Raw genomic sequence first — 21284 nt, forward strand, 5'->3', positions numbered from 1 at the left:
TAATGATATTCATCTGGTGAAGCCATGAAAATGATTCCGCACGATAGTTTGAAAAACCTTAATATCAATCTGAAACACTTTATTTTTAGAAATCTCTACCAGTGTTTACATTTTCAAACTATCACTTCAACGTAAAAAAATATCCCGTAGTCTCATAACTGGTGAGCTATATTAAGAACAGGTTCCTCATCTGGTGATTACTGTACTAGATATTTGTACATAATATACAGTATGACAGAATGAGTCTCAAAGAATTTCATTGCACTTAGTAATTGTGTTGTCAAAACGGACGGACCCATAGAAACTGTCATTCTATTTTTTTGGTTTGTTTGTTTACAGAGGCTTGCAACAGGAACCTGGTTGCCACATGCGCAAATCCACCAAAATCTGGTTCAACTTCGACAGCCACAAATTCCTCTCATCCTTCGTATCTGCACTCAGCCAGTTTCTGCAAAAGAAAACAATTCGCGGTCAGCCCATTTAAGGAACATGTTTAAATAATTTTTCGTAAATTTAACTCATTCACTGCCAGCCGAGTAAAAAAAAAAAAAAAAAAAAATGGATCTTTGACGTCTTAAGCCGTCAATGGCAGTAAGATAGATATCCATATGAATATATAACCAAAATGAATATTTTCCATTAGCCTCGTTTTTCTAAACATAACTGCATTTATTCTGAGGAATCGAGCACCTACACAAAGCATGCCATGCGGTCACAACTTGGTCTTCCTTCATTTCTCATTGAATGAGCACTTCCCTGCACGTTCATACAAACATTTTCTCAAGATAATCCTTTTGAGTTTTGTGCTTCTTTGGGAACAAAGTGTGCCAGTCCTCTGACAAAGACCCTCAAAGGAATTAATTTTTACCCAATTGGTTATTGTTATTTACAATTTATTCTTTTGGACGTCCCTGATAGGGTTGCCATTTTTTTTTTCCTATGTGGCCCAAATTCAGCATTCTACTTGTGGGACTTTTAATGGTAAATCTTTATGGAACTTTGTTGCCCTTTCTGGAAGATAAATACTTACTTGGTAACACACATGGAGTTCTTGCATTGACTAACTAGTGTCTCTTTTTCGTCTTCTCTCTGTGGTCTGACGGTGACGAGCTCAAATGTGTTTGGTCTGGCACAATACTCTCGGTTTGCTGGTTCCACCTTCTTACTGATGCAGTTGGCCAGATTGATATGGCCAATAGGATTCTGTGAAGAAACACAAAATTAAAAAAAAAAAATGAAAACATTTAGATGAGAAAACTGAATAATGAAATGTCCAAACAATCATTCACGCATGTTTTGAGAAAAAATGACAAAAATATTTTGTTAACGCCCCTTTTTTTTTTCATGACGATAACGAGACGATGACGATGTTATTCGAAGAAAAAAACATGACGTGAGGTAAATGAAATTTTTGTTGACGAGACGACGCGGGAGAAAATTGTTAGCGTGTGGTCCGTCAGACGCTCAAAATCTATGACATCCCTTCCATTCTGTCTTTCAAAACATTGCAATGAAGTGCAAACTATCTTTCGATTGGGCACGCCCACCACATGCGCCGAGCACGCACAGTCACACACTGACACGCGTTCCTTAGACGGACTGCGGCGACTGTGACACTCACAAGGCTACTTTGCTCTGATAACCGCAAGCTGGTGCAAGTAATCAGGACATATGTTTGATCGAATTTGTAATTGTGCTACTGTACTTCAGAACAAGTCTACTACAAGTCTATGTTGTTAAAACGTTTTAATTTTATGTTGCTTTAAGTGAAATAAAGCCACAACAGTTGCCAAATAAAACATTTTGGTTTTCGGCTGAGCATTGATTCCACGGTTACCACTGTGATCTGTTTGTAATGCATAATCCTTAATAGTCCATCAGAAAGTCTTTGCTTTTGGGTGGAAACCTTGTATGCCTATTTTTAACTAAAACAGAGTAAAAAAAACCTTTTGGAGTTTTGGTCTAATAAATTTGCAAAAACTAGCAGAAAACTTTTTTTTTTTTGCATTTCCGTCGACTAAAGCCATCACGAATAGGAATGACTAAATCGGACAAAAACTCATAAGCATTTTTGTCCTGATGCCTAAGACTAAATCTAAAATACCTGCCAAAAACAACAGCTATACTTTAGTATAGACAGTATCTCATTATTATTTCATTTTGGATGATGCTAATTCCAGTTTGTCGTTGTGCAAACCACCAATCTGGATAAATCAGGCTTAGATCGATCAAGTCATTTTGATTGTGGTTGGATGAGAAGTATATACATATCCATCCATCCATTATCTGAACCACTTTTCCTCACGAGGGTCGCAGGGTAGATACATATATATAAAATGATGAAAAAAATAGAAAATTCATTTTAACATAAACACAACATTCCCTGCGATTGGCTTGCAACCACTTCACGGTGTATTTCGCCTCTAACATATCGAGAACCTCTGGAGCATCATCAAGCAAACGATCTGGGTGGTTTTGAGACAGTTCATATCCAAGCAGCAGCTCTTAGACGCTGTGTGGGTGTTTTGGTGCTTTTCGGTGAATTGAAATTTACCTTTCTCTTTTCATCATCGGGGTAAGTCCAATAGGAGATACAATATCCCGATAAGACGCACCATCTTCGATGCCAGGCTCCAAAACCGCTAACATCTTCAAACATGGTCTACAGGAAGCATTCAGTAACATAAACATTAAACTGATTAGCTAAAAACAGTACAAGCAAACCAAGAAATAATAACTAATTATTAGTGCAGTTTTTCCACGTTATGGTCACGGAAAAACTGAAGCCGATCCCAGCAGACTCACCAGAAAACCTTTTTCTTCCACCTCTGACCCGACTTTGCACAGCATCCTGAGGTGGATGTGACCCTCGAGAGGACATAGGAACGGGACCTTTTGGTAGGAGCAAATGAAGATGGTGAAAAATTATGACAAGAGTGGCAATAGACTCCAAAACTGTAGTGTGCTGTTCCAAAAAAAAGTGTTTAATAATAAACAATAAGCCGCTACATCCCCAAACCTTGGCCAGTTCTTACAAAAATTATATTCATCGTCACTTTCTGGCACATTCCAATATCGGTATTATATTTCAAATTTATAAAATATTTTTTATTGTAAACTTAGATTAAGACCTTGAATAATGCATTAGATTTCAAGGTCTGAATTACTTTGTTAACTGCAATGATGTTTAACCCCCACTGGATATCAGTAATGAGTCACAAAGTAATACAACACCTCCCGCTGAATACTTTAATTTTTGACACTTCACCTTATTCTTCTTGAAAAGAAATTGTAGAACGACCATATTTTAATTAGGGAGTTTTCTGGTCACTGTTTGCGTCATTTTATTAAATTATTTAAATTAATAAATGGGCGAGAAGGTGGAGGACTGGTTAGCACGTCTGCCTCACAGTACAAAAGGTGCATGGTTCGAATCCGGGTCCTGTGTGGAGTTTGCATGTACCTCCAACATTCCCAAAAAATGCACGGTAGGTTAAAATGAACACTCCAATTTAGCCATAGGTGTGTTTGTGACTGAATGGTAGCGCGTCTATGTGTGCCCTGCGACTGGCTGGCAACTAGTTGAGGGTGAACCCAGCCTACTGCCCGAAGACAGCTGGGATAGGCTTCAGCACGCCTACGACCCTTGTGAGAATAAGCGGCTTTGATCATGGATTTTTATTGAGTGTTCTATACAAAATATGTATTTTATGAACAAATGGAAAAAGGATCATAGAAAATTGCCGCTAATTTCAAGCAATTATAAGGAAAAATGCTGTCTCTCTATCTGCTATTATTTCCTTTTCACCACCCCCAAATATTACAAACCGTATCAAAAGTACTAGTGGTATCAGTATTTGGTATCAGTTACTCAAGAGTTCAGTACTTGAACTAGTAACTGTTTGAAATAGAGTGGTATTGAACATCCCTAATAAAAAGAATTGTTTTCAGAAACCCAATTTGAAACCAAGGACTGAAGCATATAACATCTGAATTAAAGTGTATATCAGAGAAAACATTTTACCTTCTCCAAAGGAAACTTGTTTTCCCCAATCGAAGAAAGAGTGAGCTTGTGATATCCAACCAAGGCAAAGTGACTGGTACGAACAGCGCTTGGGCCACCTGGACTTGCCAGAACTTGCCAAAAATAAAAAAAAGTGCAGAGTTAAAACAAAGTATTCAACAGGGCTTTCATTCGATTAAACATTTTAATCAAGTTAATCACATCTTAAAAATTAATGAACTCATTCATTGCCAGCCCAGCAAAATTAATGGACTTTTTGACTTCTATAACTATCAATGGCAGTGAATGAGTTAGTGTAATTAATTGCAATTCAAACTCTCCAAAATATGCCAGATTTTATACAACAAAGACATGCTTTGCGTTGAGATAGAAGTTTAAAATTGAATAGCTGGAACTGGAATTCCTTCTTGCCATAAGTGTAAATATCACTACCTGCGTATTTATTTTCTATTTACTTTATTTTTTTATTTGAATTCCCCACTCAGAGGGCCAACCTGCTTTACTTTCATGTTTACATTTCCACATGCATGTGCACGCTATGGCTGGACAATTTTAGGAGAAAATTGTATTGCGATTTTTGTCCTGACAGATATTGCGATTAAGATTATATTTGCGATTTTCTTCGCAATGTACTGTGACATTTAGAAACATGATTTATACCATCACACTATTATTGAATAAAACGCAAGGACAGGAAAGACGTTTTGTGAGGGAGGCAATCCTTATTCAAGTTGTTAAAAATTATTCAAGTCAGGTGAGACTACTTGCCGTCAAGTATAACTATGTATTTGTGTAATTGTGTATATGAAAATGCATTTTTAAAACCCCAAAAAATGTTTTATATTTTGTATTAGTGCAGTGTTTACATAAATGTAAACTTATGTCAATAAATAACATAGATCTTTAGCTAAGCTAAATTGATTACAAATTTAATTTTGAGACCTATTATTGTTTAAATCTCAAAACTCTGTGGTGCAAATAACATCGATGAGATTTTAAATATTTAATAAACGTTTGACATCGAGCGCTTCGTCATGCCTGACGTTAGCCGTTCACGAGTCCTGGTCTAAAAAAATTAGCAATTTCCCCATTTTTTTATTATTATGATTATTATTATTATATTTATATATCTCATTTTGTCGAGATATACAATACAAGTTTATTTATATGCATTGACTGTTTGACATCGAGCTCTTCATCTTGGATGCCGTCAGCCGTTAATGTGTTCCGGTCTTAGCCCGCCTCCCTAATTGCTCATTTTATTTATTAAGTGGTTATTTTATATCTAGACACATATTGATTGTAATACAGCATTTCTGTTCATAACTGTTGGCTCTCCGCCCAAACATGGTCGTGGTCAAAATTCTGCCAAAATTTAGGTGTCGCAGCGCAAGGTATCTTAGGGCCTAGCATTCAAGCATTCAATTCATTTGTCCGATCACAAAATCTTAGACACTGTCCGCTGATTCGAGTGGGATTATGGGGAAGCATGGGCGGGTCATTCTGCGCATGCGTTAAATGCTTCAAATATTTTGACTTTTTAATTACCCAAATTATTTAGCACCTGTTATTGCGGTAAGTTTGACAGCTCGAACATTTAAATATTTGTGAAATTGTGTACATCATCTTCAAAATCTGAATAAATACATATTTATTCAAGGTGATGAAGGTTCATTGAACTCTGAGGTCAAGTCACTACCATAAAATGTTTCATTATCATGATGACGAGTCTCTACCACATTTAACCCATTAGAGTAAACATTTGTGTCAGAATAATTTTGGACATACCTGGTGTCTGACCACTTTTCTGAAAAACAAAGAAACATGAGCTGGTTGAGGAAAAGAAAAATGCAATCGGCAACAGAAGGTAATGACACAGTAGTTCGGAAGTGAACGATAACAAACCACAGATGACAAATTCAAACAAAACAAGTGTTTATTCTGCGGTTAGTCATGGAATGAAATTTACATCTGAAAATCGTAATCGAGCAGCAGAGAGAAAGTTTAGCGCTAACGAGAAACTTTTTAGGCACTGGCGAAAAGTGGAGGCAACTCTTACTGCGATGACCAACACCAGAAAAAAAAGGATATCTTACACCTATTCGGCTTGTTCTTCATTTTTTTTTTCTTTATGTTATAGCTTGTCTTCCATGATAATATGTCTGTTTTAGAATTTTTCAGTAACGTGCAAAATAAATTACCTGCCATAAAATGTCAACTTAGAGTAAACTTGTAGTCTGGAAAGTCCGGAAGTAAATATTTTATCTATCAAAGAAGCCACAACGTGCAGTGATCCTTGCGGGGCGTGTGATCACAGGATGTAACGAGAGACTATACATGGTACACTGTAAAAAAAAAAAAAAAAAAAATAGATGTAATTTCTACAGTAGAAATTAGCAGTATCTTGTTGTTTTATCATTTTACAATGTTGAACTGTATACCGCATTGCACTATGGGGGGAAACAATTTTGCAGTTAAATATTGGGAAATTTACAGCAACTGTGTTCTGACATTTACATGATATGTATAACAGGTAAATACTGTTATTTTGATTCTGGCAGTTAGAATGTTCGAGAGGAGAGGATAATGGCGGCGCCAGTACAATCAAAATTATTTTGATCGCAGAATTCATCGTGATTAATGGACTAGTCTTGCTTTTATATAACAATAATTAGTTTGCAGATTGAATTCTTTAAAGGTAAGCAGAAATCAATGAGATGATACAACAAATCAACTTTGATAAACTTAACTGCATTGCACCACAGAATGTATTCTGGGAGCCGTCGATGTGCAAATTAGGCAGATGTGGGATATCCGCGCCTATAGCGACGTTGAAGCTCGTATGGGCAAAGTCTTGCCACATTCCACGATCGTGAACTTCATAAAAAAAAAGTTATTTCAAAGAACTTGCATTGCCTTTGATACCAGAAGCTGGGTTGCTACTTATTATGGCAGTTAAAGCGCTCTTTGATTTATAACAAGCTAATAGCTCTAACAAGTGACAGAGTTTGGCTACCAACACTAGCGTTTACGTTAGCATTGAGCGTCGTCGCGCAGCGCAGGCAAAAGCCTTCGATCGCTGCAGAGAGATTCACAACATTCGGCTCAGTTTAGAACTCATTTTTTTATTCACTTTTTACCAGCTTAGCACACAGCGCTACAGTATTTGACGATTTAATTTCTGTTTCTTCTGTCAAAGGCGCCTACAGTACGCCATTACATGGGTGCCACCCACTTTCCAGACTGTGAAGTTGAATTAAACATTCTTTGAAGAATAAGATGACAAACTTGTGAATGGTAAATGGGCTCTCAATTGTATAGCGCTTTTCTACCTTTGGTACTCAAAGGTTGCCAAAACCCTGGGTAAATGGGTGGTATTCCTAAATGTTACTTGAAGCCTTGCTGTATTCAATTTAATTCTTATATTTGTGTTTCATAGTATTTTTTTATTTATTTTTTTTATTTCATATTTTTTTTTAGTTAATGTTACAAAATAAATATTTTAGGAAAAAAAATTCTATATATTTTTTATATATATTACAATATATTTCTAGTTTACCTCCACTGTTTACAGGAAATAGAGAACAAGAGAGCATCCAAATAGCATTAATCTGAGTTATACTGACCAACTGTTTTTTGTTATAGATGATGATTTTTCCTGATTGATGCTTTTCTTTCATGTGGCCTTCCAAGCTCTAAACACCTCTCTCCACACTGACTCTCTGCGTTTTTTTTTTTTGTTTGTTTGTTTTCAACAACATTGCAGTGTGTAGTGATGACAGGAAGCTTTAATCCTTTGAGCGGAGAGTTGGTTCCAATTTTCTTCACGCTTGGAAAACTAGTATACTTTTGGCGCTATGGTGCCTGGGTAACCGATGGTAAAACCTGTACAGTAGATCAAGAATCTCTACTCTTCCTAATTAGAAATAAATAAATTGTCTTCAGAACAGAAAGAAGAAAATGCTCTTAAAACCTTACCGTGATCGCCAGAAATCTTTTTGGGGTAATGGCCTGAAAATAAAGACAGATATTTTGCTCTTTTATGTAGAATTTCAAAGGACATGCAAAGTCAAGATAGTCACAAAAAAATAAGTGGGGGGATCTGTTTCTGCTATGATAGTGTAACCCTGTACGCTAAATTAACGTACCTTTGATTTGCTGGTTTTCTTCTTCTTGTCACCGTTAATTTCGCGCTTTTGAACCTGAGGAAGTAAGATGTCAAAGAATAGTTGGTTCCATACATACACACAAGCACTGTCACGCAACTCTCTATAAGGGTAAATTTTGAGGACTTTCAAATGAAATATTATGATTTTACATTCCATTTTAAGTTACCATTTTGCAATTCACCTTTCAAGACTCCGCTACGTCATAGATTTTTAACCAATTGTTTATTGAGTATTTTTTAATTGATTTTAACACAGACAAGTCTGAATTTAAAAGTTGATTGCCTTGAGTGTAGTACCATGTGGTGCCACAACATGAAACGAAAACATATGTTAATAGTGATTGATCATCTTTGAGTGTGAATTCATATAGGACAGTTGCAAACAACCATACATCCATGATCTAAGCTGCTTCTAATTGCGGAAAATAACGATCCACATTTCACCCTATTTTCTGACATGTTACAGACAACAATAGTCATAATTTGATTGTGAATTTTCTGGACTGTCATTTTGAAGCAATGTCCCATTTTTGAATAGTTGAAGTATAAAAAATAAAAAAAAAATTCAGATTAATTAATTAAAAAGAAAAAAATATATATATATCATCAGATTGATCGATTAAGAAAAATTATTAGTTATAGCTCTAAAATTGAAAATGTTAACCCAATTGGTCGAACACATTCATGGAAGATTGTTACCATTAAATGACAGCTAAAAACCATGATCAGAACACGCTTACTCGTCATTTAATCAATGAGGTGCCACCACGACTTATAAATGCAAGCAGTTTTTGATATCGGAAAATGTTACACCGTATAAACAAGTATAATCTCATTTGTGATGTTAATGACTCAAAATTTCTCAATGTCAATGTCATTTAGTTCTGTTTTCCATTGTTGGAATGAACTATTATTTGGTTTATTATTTTTTGTTTTTTTACTAATTTATAGTCTCTTATTGACGACGTGTCAATTAGGGCTGCACGATGTGCGGTTTGAACATTACGATTGCGATGTGCGCATGCGCGATTGTCACATCGTAGGACGTGCAATGTTTGTCTTTTTTTTTTTCTTCGGGCACGCAAAATTTGTTTTGCTTCATAGAAACACGAAGCCACTGCATGCTCAACAAAGCCTGTCACGATAACCCCTTCCCTCCTGCCAGTCATTGGTCACTCCCCCACCGCCTCCACTCTGTGCGCTCTGAAAACACTAACAGCCGACATCGAAGAGACGACGGTGGCAGTAGATCTAGAAAAAGGAAGTCAACATCCGGAATTATGGAATTATTTCGGCCATAAAAAGGAATATATAACACACCTCTGCCGACAGTGCCTCGTCTTTGTTGCTGCAACACGAGGTAATACAACAAACCTGTCCGACCATTTGAATCGCTATTACGAGCCCCCGTATAACCAGTTTAGATTCATTAGTTGGACGCGATGTAAAACCATCTACTCAAAAAACAATGACAGACAGCCTTTATTGAGTATTATTTATATATTAAACACCTTTTGATAAGAAGTCCAAACAGCATTGACAAATCACGAATGCAATAACTTTTCATGGGGCGAAAGACACCGTGCAAGCAACTCAACGCCATCGCAAAAGTGAGGTTTAAAAAAATGATCCGCACGCACGACAAAAGGGATAAAATGCTGTGGCTCACGTATTTCTATAAAGTGGCCATCCCAGAGCTGAATAATAAACAAAGCAAAGTCTTCCCAAACAGAGCATGTAGTCACGTGACTCATGCGCTGTAGAAGAATGTGAACAGAAGACGCGTTCGGAGCTGGCGATTCAAATCCTGAAGCGGCTGACACGGCTGAAGACGAAGTAAACGCAAGTAGAAATTGTTCCAGGCGCACTTGTCCCAAGAAGAAATTCGACATCTGTCGTTTGGAAAAGTTTTGGGTTCCACAAAGACGATGTTTGAGCAAAAGAACACAAACTACAAAGTGCTTCGTAAGCACCCGAAACAGCGCGTCCAACCTTTTCTTTTTCACCTCCCACAACACAACCATGCTGTTGACTTGGAGCTTGCGCTAAAAGTTCAAAGCGAGAAGCAAGGTTCGACAAGTGACAACAGCCCACTAACGGAGGCGACACCATACGAGAGAACGTCTAAGAGATGAACGCGATAGCCTAGCACATAGCTAAAGATATAGCTCCTCTAGTTACAGTGGAGCACACAGGATTTAAACGCCTCATGAAAGTAGCCGGCTAGAGGTACGAGGCACTTCCCGATATGGACAACATCAGGACGGGAGCGGAGTCATGTCAAGCATTTTGCGTCCACATCCGACTTGTGGTCGAGTCGCAACATGGATCCCTGTTTGAGCCTGACTGTGATCGACAAGTGGCGACCGCGCACCAGAGTACTCGAGACGGCACATTTTCCTGATGAAGCACACTTGTTTATTTGGCATTGGCATTTAATTGACATTTTTTTTTCATTTTATTAGCATTTTGTTTACAGGCGACTAGCTCCTTTGCACATGGCATTATTTATATTGTTTACAAGATACCATTACACAAATCTCGGCCTTTGCAAATGGCATGACAGCATCTCGGCGCAATCTATTTGCAGAAAAAGATTTTGTGAGAGGTACCCTTTTTCTCCTGTTCTTTGTGACATTGTTCAAGTCATGCAAAGCAAGCTATTTGGAATGTTTATTCAAATGAGTTTTGTACTTTGATTTTTCATTGAAAGTAATGTGTACCAGTTGGTCAATAAAAAAACAGTTGATATGCATTTCCTGCATTTATTTTGATTTTGGTCCTCAGGGGGAATTTATCTTGCATTTATCGTTATCGGGGTAAAATAGCCCAATTTACCGCGATATTGATTTTAGGTGATATCGCCCAGCCCTAATAGCAGCAGAGGAGGTTGAAAACCCTCATGGATCCCGTACGTCGCATGTATAGGAGCATTTTGGCAACTCGGGGTGAAATGAGTCCCCAAATTAATGATTCGGGGTCTACCAATACAACATGCAATTTGAATGGTTTGTAGCGTCACGTGGGGCGCTGTACCAGCCAGAAGCAGAGAAGAAACCGAAAAGACAAACGGCTAAAGATGCTAGTATTGTTCTAGTATCTTTTTTTTTTTTTTTAAATACTCACAAGACAGTACACTTCAATATCAATGGCAAATTCACTGGAGACATCACATCTGAAAGTACAGAAAAATGGAACCCATCAGCTCTATGCTCGTCAACTTATTCTGACATTCAATTTAGTTTGTGTTTCAGAAAAATGAATACAAAACAAAAGATTCAAGCAAGACTGAAATGAAACATGCGTCACATTTACAGAATTGAGTTTGTCTTACAAGGTGAACTTTGTAGGGAAGGTGAGCGTGTCCCCACTGAGCCCACAGTGTGTGCTTGAGAGGGGAGTGGCCACTGTGTTTTCCGCACTAGCCCGAATCATTATGAAGAAAGAATGTTTCATTGATTCTGAGAGAAAATTGGTATGACACAATAACATGTGTCAGTTAAAAAAAAAATACAGTGATGATCATTTGTTAATTCACTTCAACCCTACCTGGGTTGTTGGCAGTAGAGCAAACAAAGTCAGCCTTAAGAGGCAACCGTAAGTCCTGAAGACAAATTGAGCCCTTGGAGGCTGAGACGGGAGTGGGCTTAGAAACCAAAGGAGATTTTTTCAGGCCTGCTGGGCCTTCACCCTTGAGATGCTGCAGCTCTGTCTTGAAGGCCTCTCTCTTTTCAGCTAGGGTGGGGGGGGGGGAAATGTACAATGAGTAAAGACTTGCAATCTTATATTTCTTAGCCTGGAAAACCAGTCTCAACGCTGTACCAATTAATGAGTCTAGAGACTATATGATTTATATGAGAATAAGGAAATGTGGAAGTGAGCACTGGCAAAGCGGCATATATGTACACTGCTACTTTGCTGATCACGGTGAGGACCTGAGGGGCATAAAGCTCCAGTCGGGAAGTGAGAATGTTTAAACGTTCACATTTATTTGGATGGAGGATCGGCCCCAGTTTTTCGACTGTAGGCAAAGTTAAAATCTACAACATGCCGGGTTACTAAAAAAACACATCTTCCTTGAAATACAACAGCTGTGGCTGTAGTTCTGAGTCTGCTATTTTGTATCCAGATTCTTCCAATGACGAAGTAAGTTGTTTTATATTACAATTGCAGCTTGACTTAGTTTTTTTTCCCCACCCAGGTCCCATCGATGCGGAACATTCAAGACCACCACCTACGGTGTTTGATGAGGTCTTTATTTTAAAAATCGACAGCAGGCGGGACAGTAAGGAGCTAATTTTGTTGCGCAAACGCCTTTTGTTTTAGCGGCGTGAAGCTAATTGTTGCTCTTCGCCGTGCGCTTGTCCTCCTGTGAGCCGGGGAGGGGATAAAGATCCATGCCCGCCTGCAGGCTACCTGCCTCCTTCAAGAGACTTGATAACTTTAGCGTAGCTAAATGTCCAAAATATAACCTGTCAGTGTTCGTGTGCTCTTGTCCGCTTCAGCCTTTTAAGGTGGAGAAGAGATCGGCACGGCATTTTGGATTTTGTGGAAGTGATCACATTTGATCTCAATAAATCCCAACTATTGTGCAGAATGCTTTTAAGCGCAGCCTCAGGGGGAATTTGCCTTTTCAGTTGCCGGTCTTTACCTATAGAATGAGCTCCCATTGAATGTTAGGCAATTTTTAAAACCCGTTTCAAGACACATTTTTATACTTTAGCTTTCGACTCAACATGAGAATGTCACTGTTCTGTTGTTCTTCTGGTATCTATTGTAAATGCGATTATGTGTTTTAATACCTGCTAATTTTATATGACGGCAAATGAAAAGCGATTTGTCACAGCTCCAGCTGTTATGAAATGCGCTATATAAATAAAATTGTATTATATTGTACTATCATTTATTTATGAATTTATTAGTTAATTTTCGTCATTGTCATCATTGACGAAAAAAACCCACTGACGTCATACAAGGACTTTGATGGATTTGTGGATGAGGACGAATAAAAAAAATAAAAATAATAACGTGAGTATATCTTTAATACTTCAACAAAGTACATCCAATCGCTTCAAAACTTACACGAGCTTATGTTACGTGTGCACGCATGCTAAGGTAATTTTTGACATGTCTGCGCCCAATGATATGGTTGTGAAAATACGGCAACTACAATGTGGTCGGACACAAAAATATAATTTCACACCCCTGCTTTACATCGTCAACAGCCCAAAATGAGTATGACCATGTCGGAATTGAATATGTAAACTTCCGTACATATTAAAATGCGTTTGAATTCATCAGACTTGTAAAACAGTCAAATTCATCATATCGTTAATTAGATGCTTTTCGAAAATGAAACCACTGACTCACTTGCTACCAGCAAGAGCCTCTCTGCCTCTGCCTCCACCTGGGATCCTTTCCCATGTTCTTCATCTGTACAACAGTTGAGTGCCTGGCTGGCCTGGTGGATGACTGTCTGCTGGAGGTTCATCTCATTTGTGAGAATCTACAGAGAAATTAATGATGATTCAAATAAGTATGGTATTTTTTGCGTTGCTCTCGCAATTCCAGAGAATATTTTGAGGCAATTAAACATTTTATTTCAAACCTTCAACTTTTGTTTGACGCTGAACAAGCTGGACCCTCGGAGTTCCTCTGCTCTGTGAGAAACATCTTTTTTCACCTCCTTGGTGTTGAGTTTTTCAGGCTCCTTTACTCGAGTAGACCTATACGCATCAATACTAACACAGACATGTGCACAGTACAAACAGTATTAGGGTTGGAACCATTCACAAAATTTATGATTCCGTTATATACACTTTACATGTGAAGGCACGCGAGGGCTGAACGATTTTAAGAAAACAAACAAAAACAATTGAGACTTTTCAACTTTGATTTTGTGATTTCATTTTTGGGCCATTTATTTATTTTGTTCAAGCTTTGGTGCAAAATTCACAATTTCTTCACAATGTATAGGTACTTGACGCAAAATGTCACTATACAAATTAAAAACTAAAAGAGGTAAAGAGGTTTTGTGAGGGTTGCAGTTTTTTCTCAACTTTTTAAAAATTACCATCTGTAATTTAATATAATTTTGTATTTGTATAATTGTGTATATGAAAATGCATTTTTTTAAACCCAAAATGTTTTACATTTCGTACTAATATAATTTTCGTACGAATGTACAAGTTCTTTGTCAAATGTCAATAAAATCATTTTCCCTTAAATTGATTAAAAATATATATTTGAAACCTATTATTGTGTAGATGTCGAAACTCAGTACTCTGTGGTGCAAATATAATTGATGAGATGATAAATATATAATATATGTTCTTTGTAATGATGACGTCAGCCGTTTACGTGTCCCAGTCTGAGAGCGTCTGCTAAATTGCTAATGGAGCTGTCGTCTTATTTTATGTCTAGATGCATATTGATTGAAATAAAAAAATTCTGTTCATAGCGGTTGGCTCTTCGCCCTAACGCGGTTCTAACCAGACATCTGTGAAAAGTCGACTGTACACCCAAGCACTTATTTTGGGTCCTTCCCTACGCTGCATTTCATTTTAGCGATTAGCACGCTAAGCGAGTCCTCGTTTGCCTTGTCGTTTAAAACACTACTTGCAGTGGGGTCGTATTTTGTCATCACGTAGCTCGTTTGGTGCTGCTGTAAACGGACTTGCAGATCGTACAATTAAAGCTTGGGACTCAAATCGCAATCTCAAACAAAAAAAAAATAAATAAATAAAATATAAATCTTTAAAACCATTCAGCCTTACTGCCTTACATGTAGGGTTGTTTTCATCAACGATGACGAAAATATTTTGTTAATGCCCTTTTTTTTCATGACTAGCTAAACGAGGTCCTTTTGATGACCAAAACATGACGTGACCCATATGAATTTTCGTTGACAAGACGCCAGACGCTCAAAATTTATGACATCCCTTTGGATTGTACATGGAATCAGTCTTTCAAAAAATATAATGCTGGTGCAAACTATCCATAGTTTGGGCACGCCCACCACCGGGCAAGCATGAAGGGCGCATGCGCAGCACACACCGACCGGCACAAAAAAACACGAACACGTCTGCGGTCATTCGTCTCGGCTCACACACACTGACGCACGTTCCTTTGACACACGCAAGGCTACTTCGCTCTGTTAACCGCAAGCTGGTGCAAGTAATCAGGACATATGTTTGATCGAATTTGTAATTGTGCTACTGTACTATAGAACTAGTCTACTACAAGTCTATGTTGTTAAAACGTTTTCATTTTATGTTGCTTTAAGTCAGGCGTGGGCAAACTACGGCCCATTAAACGTTTTAATCCGGCCCGTCGAACTTAAAAAAAAATAATGAATAAACCTTGTTAATGTTTTATTTTCTAAAGACTGTGATTTTTCAAAGACATATATATTGTTTCATTTAAAATGGAATGTATTTTTTTTTTCTCCAATGAGATGAGGTTACCAAAACACTCCATCCATCTGCTCCTGGTCCGGCCCCTTTGTCAAATTTTAGAACTCATTGTGGCCCGCCAATCAAAAAGTTTGCCCACCCCTGCTTTAAGTGAAATAAAGCCACAAGAGTTGCCAAATAAAATGTTTTGGTTCTCTTCTTATTTTGGAGCAATGAGCATTGATTCCACTGTTACCACTTTTTCTGTTTTTTAATGCATAATTCGTAGTAGTCAATCACAAAGTCTTTGCAATTGGCTGCAATCCTTGTATACCTATTTTGAACTCAAACGGACTAAAACCTTTTGGAATTTTGGTCTAATAAATTTACAAAAACTACACTAAAACTTTTTTTTTTGCGTTTCCGTCGACTAAAACCTTTTTGAGTTTTCGACCAAAACTAATCGGGACTAAAACTATCACGAATAGGAATGACTAAATGCGACTAAAACTAATAAGCATTTTCATCTAAATGACTAAGACTAAATCTAAAACGCCTGCCAAAAACACAACACTGCTTACATGGTAGCGCAACAGAGATGAACAACATAAATGAATAAAAAAAAAAACAAAAAGGGAAGCCGTTGTGGCCTAGGCTTGATTTCATTTCTGACATAGGCACAGCAGTCTCTGGAAGCTAGTTGAAGTTAGCACACTCTCGTTATGGTGTGTGTTTGACGTAAAATTGCTACACAATGTCCTATTTGGAACGCTAACATATTGTAGCATCCGCTATGGATTAAGGAGGCATTAGTCAGCGAACTCACATTTGTTCTCCACCAAAACAGTGAGTGCTTATACCTGAGGTGGACATCGAAGTTGGAGGATTTCACTTACTATCTGGCAAACGGAGTGATACGTTCCTGAACTTGGAATTATCCGCACTCAAAGGAACACAAAAATGATTGCAACACAAAAATGGCCACTCATCGGCATCACAAAACAATAAGGCCTATAATTAAGTTTGTTGCAATATACTATGTTATTGTCCTTTAAAATAAAAAAGAATAAATAAATCCTCTGTTTCACGTGTGTACCTCATTTAGATGGTGTGGATCAATTTCCTACTTTTAAATTACAACTAAATATTTTTGATAAAATTAAAAATCAATGCAAGTTTTTTTTTCTTCCCCCTGTAGAACATTCCCTGCTGTGATTTCACTACCTTCTACGTAAAAATAAATAGATAAAAGTGTGGAGCCCAAGAAAAATGCGAAATATGTTTTCAAGTACCGTATTTACCAGAATAAAAGTCAATTTTTTTTTTTTCATAGGTTGGCTAGTCCAGTGACTTATACTGTGGAGCAACTTGTACATGAAATAAATACAATTATTTCACAGACAGCCACGAGAGGGCACTCTAGACTTGTGCACCGATATCACACTGCCCTTTCTAAACAACTGAGAACGACTGAACTCAAATGCCCCGCAAGAGAATCATATTCTGCAGACTACAAAGATGGGGCCAGGGATTGCAGATTTTTTCTTTTTCATTACAAATCTAACAATTTATTGAAGACATTTTATATCGGTATTAATAGCAAAGCCATGTGGGCAATTGGAAAAGCGCCTAATGTCCCCCATATGGTCTGGGGACACCTTGGTATTTCCCACGAGTGGTTGGGGAGAGCTGAACTTTGCCACCCCGGCGACTCAAATGCATACGGTTAAGTGGAAGACAATTTTTGGATGGGTGGATGGATGGATGAATACCGGAGCTAGAACAGTCCGCAGGAAATTAGGCATGCGTTCTTGATTTATGTGACGGCATATTCTTAAATTATGCGCAAACTAGTTAATTGTGTGCTGTTCAGTAATGTCATCAACAGAGAACCCTGAGTACATACCTGTAAGGTAATTTAGGATTCTCATCTGGGACATCAATACTGTCAGATGTGGAACTCATATTGGCTCTCTGGAATTGAGAAGTTTGGCAAACTTCGTCTGGAGTCTCATTCTTCACGATGAATGAATTAGCTGGAGTTGATGTCTGCAGAAAAAGAAGAAAATGCTCATGTGGCTGTTAATTGTGTCATGTTTAGTTAAGGATCGGAAAGCTAAATGTATGAGAACCAAGACCAAGAACGTTTTTTTTTGGTCAAGGATCGAGAATTCTAGCACTCTTTTGTCGTTGCCTCCCTGAAATTAAGAAACCGTTTAACTTCAGAATGAATGACATACGGTCTCTCCAGTCTCAAGCTCTCCCCATTCTCGAAAGTTGAGGTGACCACAATCGTTGGTCAACAAAAATGTATGCCTCAAAGGGGTGAATGATCCTTTTAAAACCATATTTACGAAGGCTGGAACAATGTTTGGCCACTTTGGCAAAAGAAGTGGGACTTCCACAGAGCACACAAGAATGAAAAAGAGACAACAAAAATAAGTAACAAAAAGGAAAAAAAAAAAAAAATTGAAGTAATTACTGAAAAGCAGAGCTTGGAGATTGTTACACAGGAACATGTGTGTGTGACTTTTTCCCCACCCAATTAAATAATTTCAATAATGAATACTGATCTGCACAGGTCAACAAATTGGCTGTCTTTATGGGAGGTGCGATCTGAGCAAAAAAAAAAAAAAACAACCAAAAAAAAAGGACATTCATGAACATGCCTGATGTTTATGATCACAAATGATATATTGTGCATACCATCATCCTCTCTGGACTCTTCACCACAGCAGCCACAGTCTCAGCCAGTGGTGTGAGAAGGGACATGGAAGACACATTCAATGCATCTTCCTCCTCATGATTCTGGTCCTCACACTGCTCCAGAACGCCTTCAAACAGATCATTTATAACTGTGGAGTTGATGGAGTGGTCAACATTCGATTCCATTTCCTTGTCTTCATTATTTTCAACTTTTGATGCATCAGCAATTTTGTCCTTGTCCGTGTGGTTTCTCATTGGACTTGATGTGGATGCTGGGGGACAAATGAGGGACCCACAATCTGGAATTTGAAAACAGTTATGTTAAACATGCTTATATGGTCATATTAAATAAGCTAAAATCAACATCAAAACAGACTGAGCCATGACTGGGCAAAAATGCGAGACTGGAGTTGTGTGGAAAGGGTTTTACTCCATTTCAAATTATACAATAGAAAGTGCGTGCTTGTATTGTATGTCATGTCATTTTCCACACCACTTATCCTGTACAGGGTCGCGGGAGGGTGTTGGAGCCTATCCCAGCTGACTACGGGCGATAGGCGTACGACACCCTGAACTGGGCAGTCACAGGGCAGACAGACACCGTCACTGAGTGGCAACTGAACCCACGCTGCCCGCACACAATTCGAGCGAGTGAACCCCTACACCATCAGTGACTCTCTATTGTATATGTGGGAATAAACTATTAAACACACAGGCAAATCCCAATCGGAGTTAGCCTCAAATCGTTAGCGGACTCATTTGCGAGCTCTTTTTGCCCCATCAGTGAGCACTATGTCACTGGATCCACCAGCAGAAGAACGCGGTTGTCAAACATAAATCACAAATATCTAAGTATTTTTGCTCATTTTCAACCAAATTGAGCAATGTGGCCCATTTTTTTTTTAAATGCTTCGATATGGACTAGACAAGCTAGCATTCAGTGACTCCCAACACAAAACACGGGCAATCCGTAACAGTTGGCAGCTTTTTAATTTTGATCAAAGGATTGAAGTTCGTATAGCCGATGTCAGAGTTAGGTGGACATTGTAAGTTGGATTTGTTTCCAGTAGGGGTTGGACTCCGCCAAGGCTGACCTTTAATCACTGATTCTGTTCATAATTTTTATGGACAGAATTTCTAGGCGCAGTCAAGGCAATGAGAGTGGTCTCAGTATTGGATCTCTGCTTTTTGCAGATGTGGTACTGTTGGCTTTTTCAAGCCGTGATCTCCAACTCTCACTGGAGCAGTTCGCACCTGAGTGCGAAGCTGTTGGGATGAAGATCAGCACCTCCAAATCTGAGACTGTGGCCCTCAGTCCGAAAAGGGTGGAGTGCCCTCTCCAGGTCAGGGACAAAATCCTGCCTCAAGTGGAGGAGTTCAATTATCTTGGGGTCTTATTCACAAGTGAGGGAAGGATGGAGCGTGAGATCGCCAGTCGGATCGGTGCAGCGTCTGCTGTGACGCAAACGCTGTATCGGTCTGTCGTGGTGAAGAAGGAGCTGAGCCAAAAGGCGAAGCTCTCAATTTACATTCCTACCCTCACCTATGGCCGAAAGAACAAGATCTCGGTTACAAGCGGCCGAAATGAGTTTCCTCCGCAGGGTGTTTGGGTTCTCCCTTAGCGATAGGGTGAGAATCTCAGTCATTTGAGAGGGACTCAGCGTCGGGCCGCTGCTTCTCCACATTGAGAGGAGCCAGTTGGGTGGCTCATGCATCTGATTAGAGCCTCCTGGGCGCCTCCCAGGTGAGGTTTTCCGGGCATGTCCCACCGGCAGGAGGCCCCGAGGATGACCCAGGACACGCTGGAGAGACTACGTCTCCCGGCTGGCCTGGGAACACCTGGGGATCCCTCCGGAAGAGCTAGAAGACGTAGTTGGGGAGTGGGATGTCTGGGCTTTCCTACTGAAGGTGGTGCCTCTGCGACTCGACCCCTAATAAGCGGCAGATAACGGATGGATGGATGGATGGATGGAAGTTCATTTCGCTGCCACATCACCAGCATCATCAAAAGCTGACAATTGCCTCTATTAAAAGAGGTACAAGTGAATATGAAACATGTGAAAATGCTGTGGATACCTGGAGGAATGTCCTTTACTGGGGTTTTTGCAGCCTCGGGGAAAGGTGGTTTTGGGTCATCTTTTGGCTCAAATGAAGCATTGTCGCTATCCACAGATTTGTCAAGTTTTTCCTAAATAAAAGCAAAGAAAGAGGTACATTTATCAGACCAACACAAAGCAGTGTTTCCCAACCTTTACTGAACAAAGGCACATATTTTTAAGTTTGAAAAATTACCCAAACCAATTACATACTTGTACTTTCTGCCATCTAATAGAAGCTGATTTATTTTTTCTAATTGAAGCTGATTTTTCCCCTGTCTGGCATAGCAAAAATATATTTTTTAGAAATAAACATTTATTGACCAAATAAACATGAATAAACGAATACTTTAAGAGCTCACGCGGCACAACTAATATGCCCCGTCACACTAGTTGAGAACCACTGACAAAGTATGTCAAAAAAAAGTGTACATTTATTTGAGAGTTAAACAAAAACCAACAACCTTTTAGTCAAATTCACATCAACGGCAAACATTGTCAAACAAAAGAGATTGTCTGATTGTGCTACCATGTATTGCCATGGCATTGTCGAGATGCTGGAGCTTGATTGGTCATGAGGAATGCTTGATAGTCTGCTTGGCTTACCTTCAAAATCTGTCGAGAGGGATCTATTTTGGAAGGTCAAGGATGCAAGGTTTTTGTCTTTGATAACGGCTAATTTTAGCTGGCAACGCAGGAACACAGCAAATAGACAACGTGTACTTCTCAAATTGGACAATGTTCGTCTATGATGTGAATCTGACTCCTCATTTTCATATTTTGGGCCATATCTCCTGAGGTCCAATGGAATTCAAAGTACAAAACCCTCCACGTGTACGCGCAAAATTGGTTTTACGCTCGCAGTTTCTCTTTGCTACGCATACAAAACGAGGGTT

At 38.7% G+C, this 21284-nt stretch overlaps 1 protein-coding gene across 2 annotated transcripts in view; it reads right to left on the bottom strand.

Moving 5' to 3' along the window:
* Window positions 1-64: 64 nt before the first annotated feature.
* LOC148321048 (anillin-like) overlaps window positions 65-21284 on the bottom strand; it is a 29777-nt gene continuing 8557 nt past the window's right edge. For both annotated transcript variants that reach the window (XM_088319542.1, XM_088319541.1), the window contains exons 7-22: window positions 20369-20480; window positions 18293-18591; window positions 17493-17635; window positions 13801-13933; window positions 13563-13698; window positions 11742-11927; window positions 11527-11653; window positions 11319-11367; window positions 8173-8226; window positions 8003-8035; window positions 5813-5831; window positions 4025-4137; window positions 2806-2892; window positions 2555-2662; window positions 1031-1203; window positions 65-448 (exon numbers count right to left, since the gene is read on the bottom strand). In XM_088319542.1, the coding sequence (XP_088175668.1) occupies window positions 334-448; window positions 1031-1203; window positions 2555-2662; window positions 2806-2892; window positions 4025-4137; window positions 5813-5831; window positions 8003-8035; window positions 8173-8226; window positions 11319-11367; window positions 11527-11653; window positions 11742-11927; window positions 13563-13698; window positions 13801-13933; window positions 17493-17635; window positions 18293-18591; window positions 20369-20480 (1887 nt within the window). In that variant the 3' untranslated portion in view covers window positions 65-333. The remainder of the gene's footprint in view (window positions 449-1030; window positions 1204-2554; window positions 2663-2805; window positions 2893-4024; window positions 4138-5812; window positions 5832-8002; window positions 8036-8172; window positions 8227-11318; window positions 11368-11526; window positions 11654-11741; window positions 11928-13562; window positions 13699-13800; window positions 13934-17492; window positions 17636-18292; window positions 18592-20368; window positions 20481-21284) is intronic.

This window comes from Idiotropiscis lumnitzeri, chromosome 16, assembly GCF_059441095.1.
Source record: "Idiotropiscis lumnitzeri isolate Australia: NSW breed Sydney's pygmy pipehorse chromosome 16, RoL_Ilum_1.0, whole genome shotgun sequence".
In the NCBI taxonomy this organism is placed as follows: Eukaryota; Metazoa; Chordata; class Actinopteri; order Syngnathiformes; family Syngnathidae; genus Idiotropiscis; species Idiotropiscis lumnitzeri.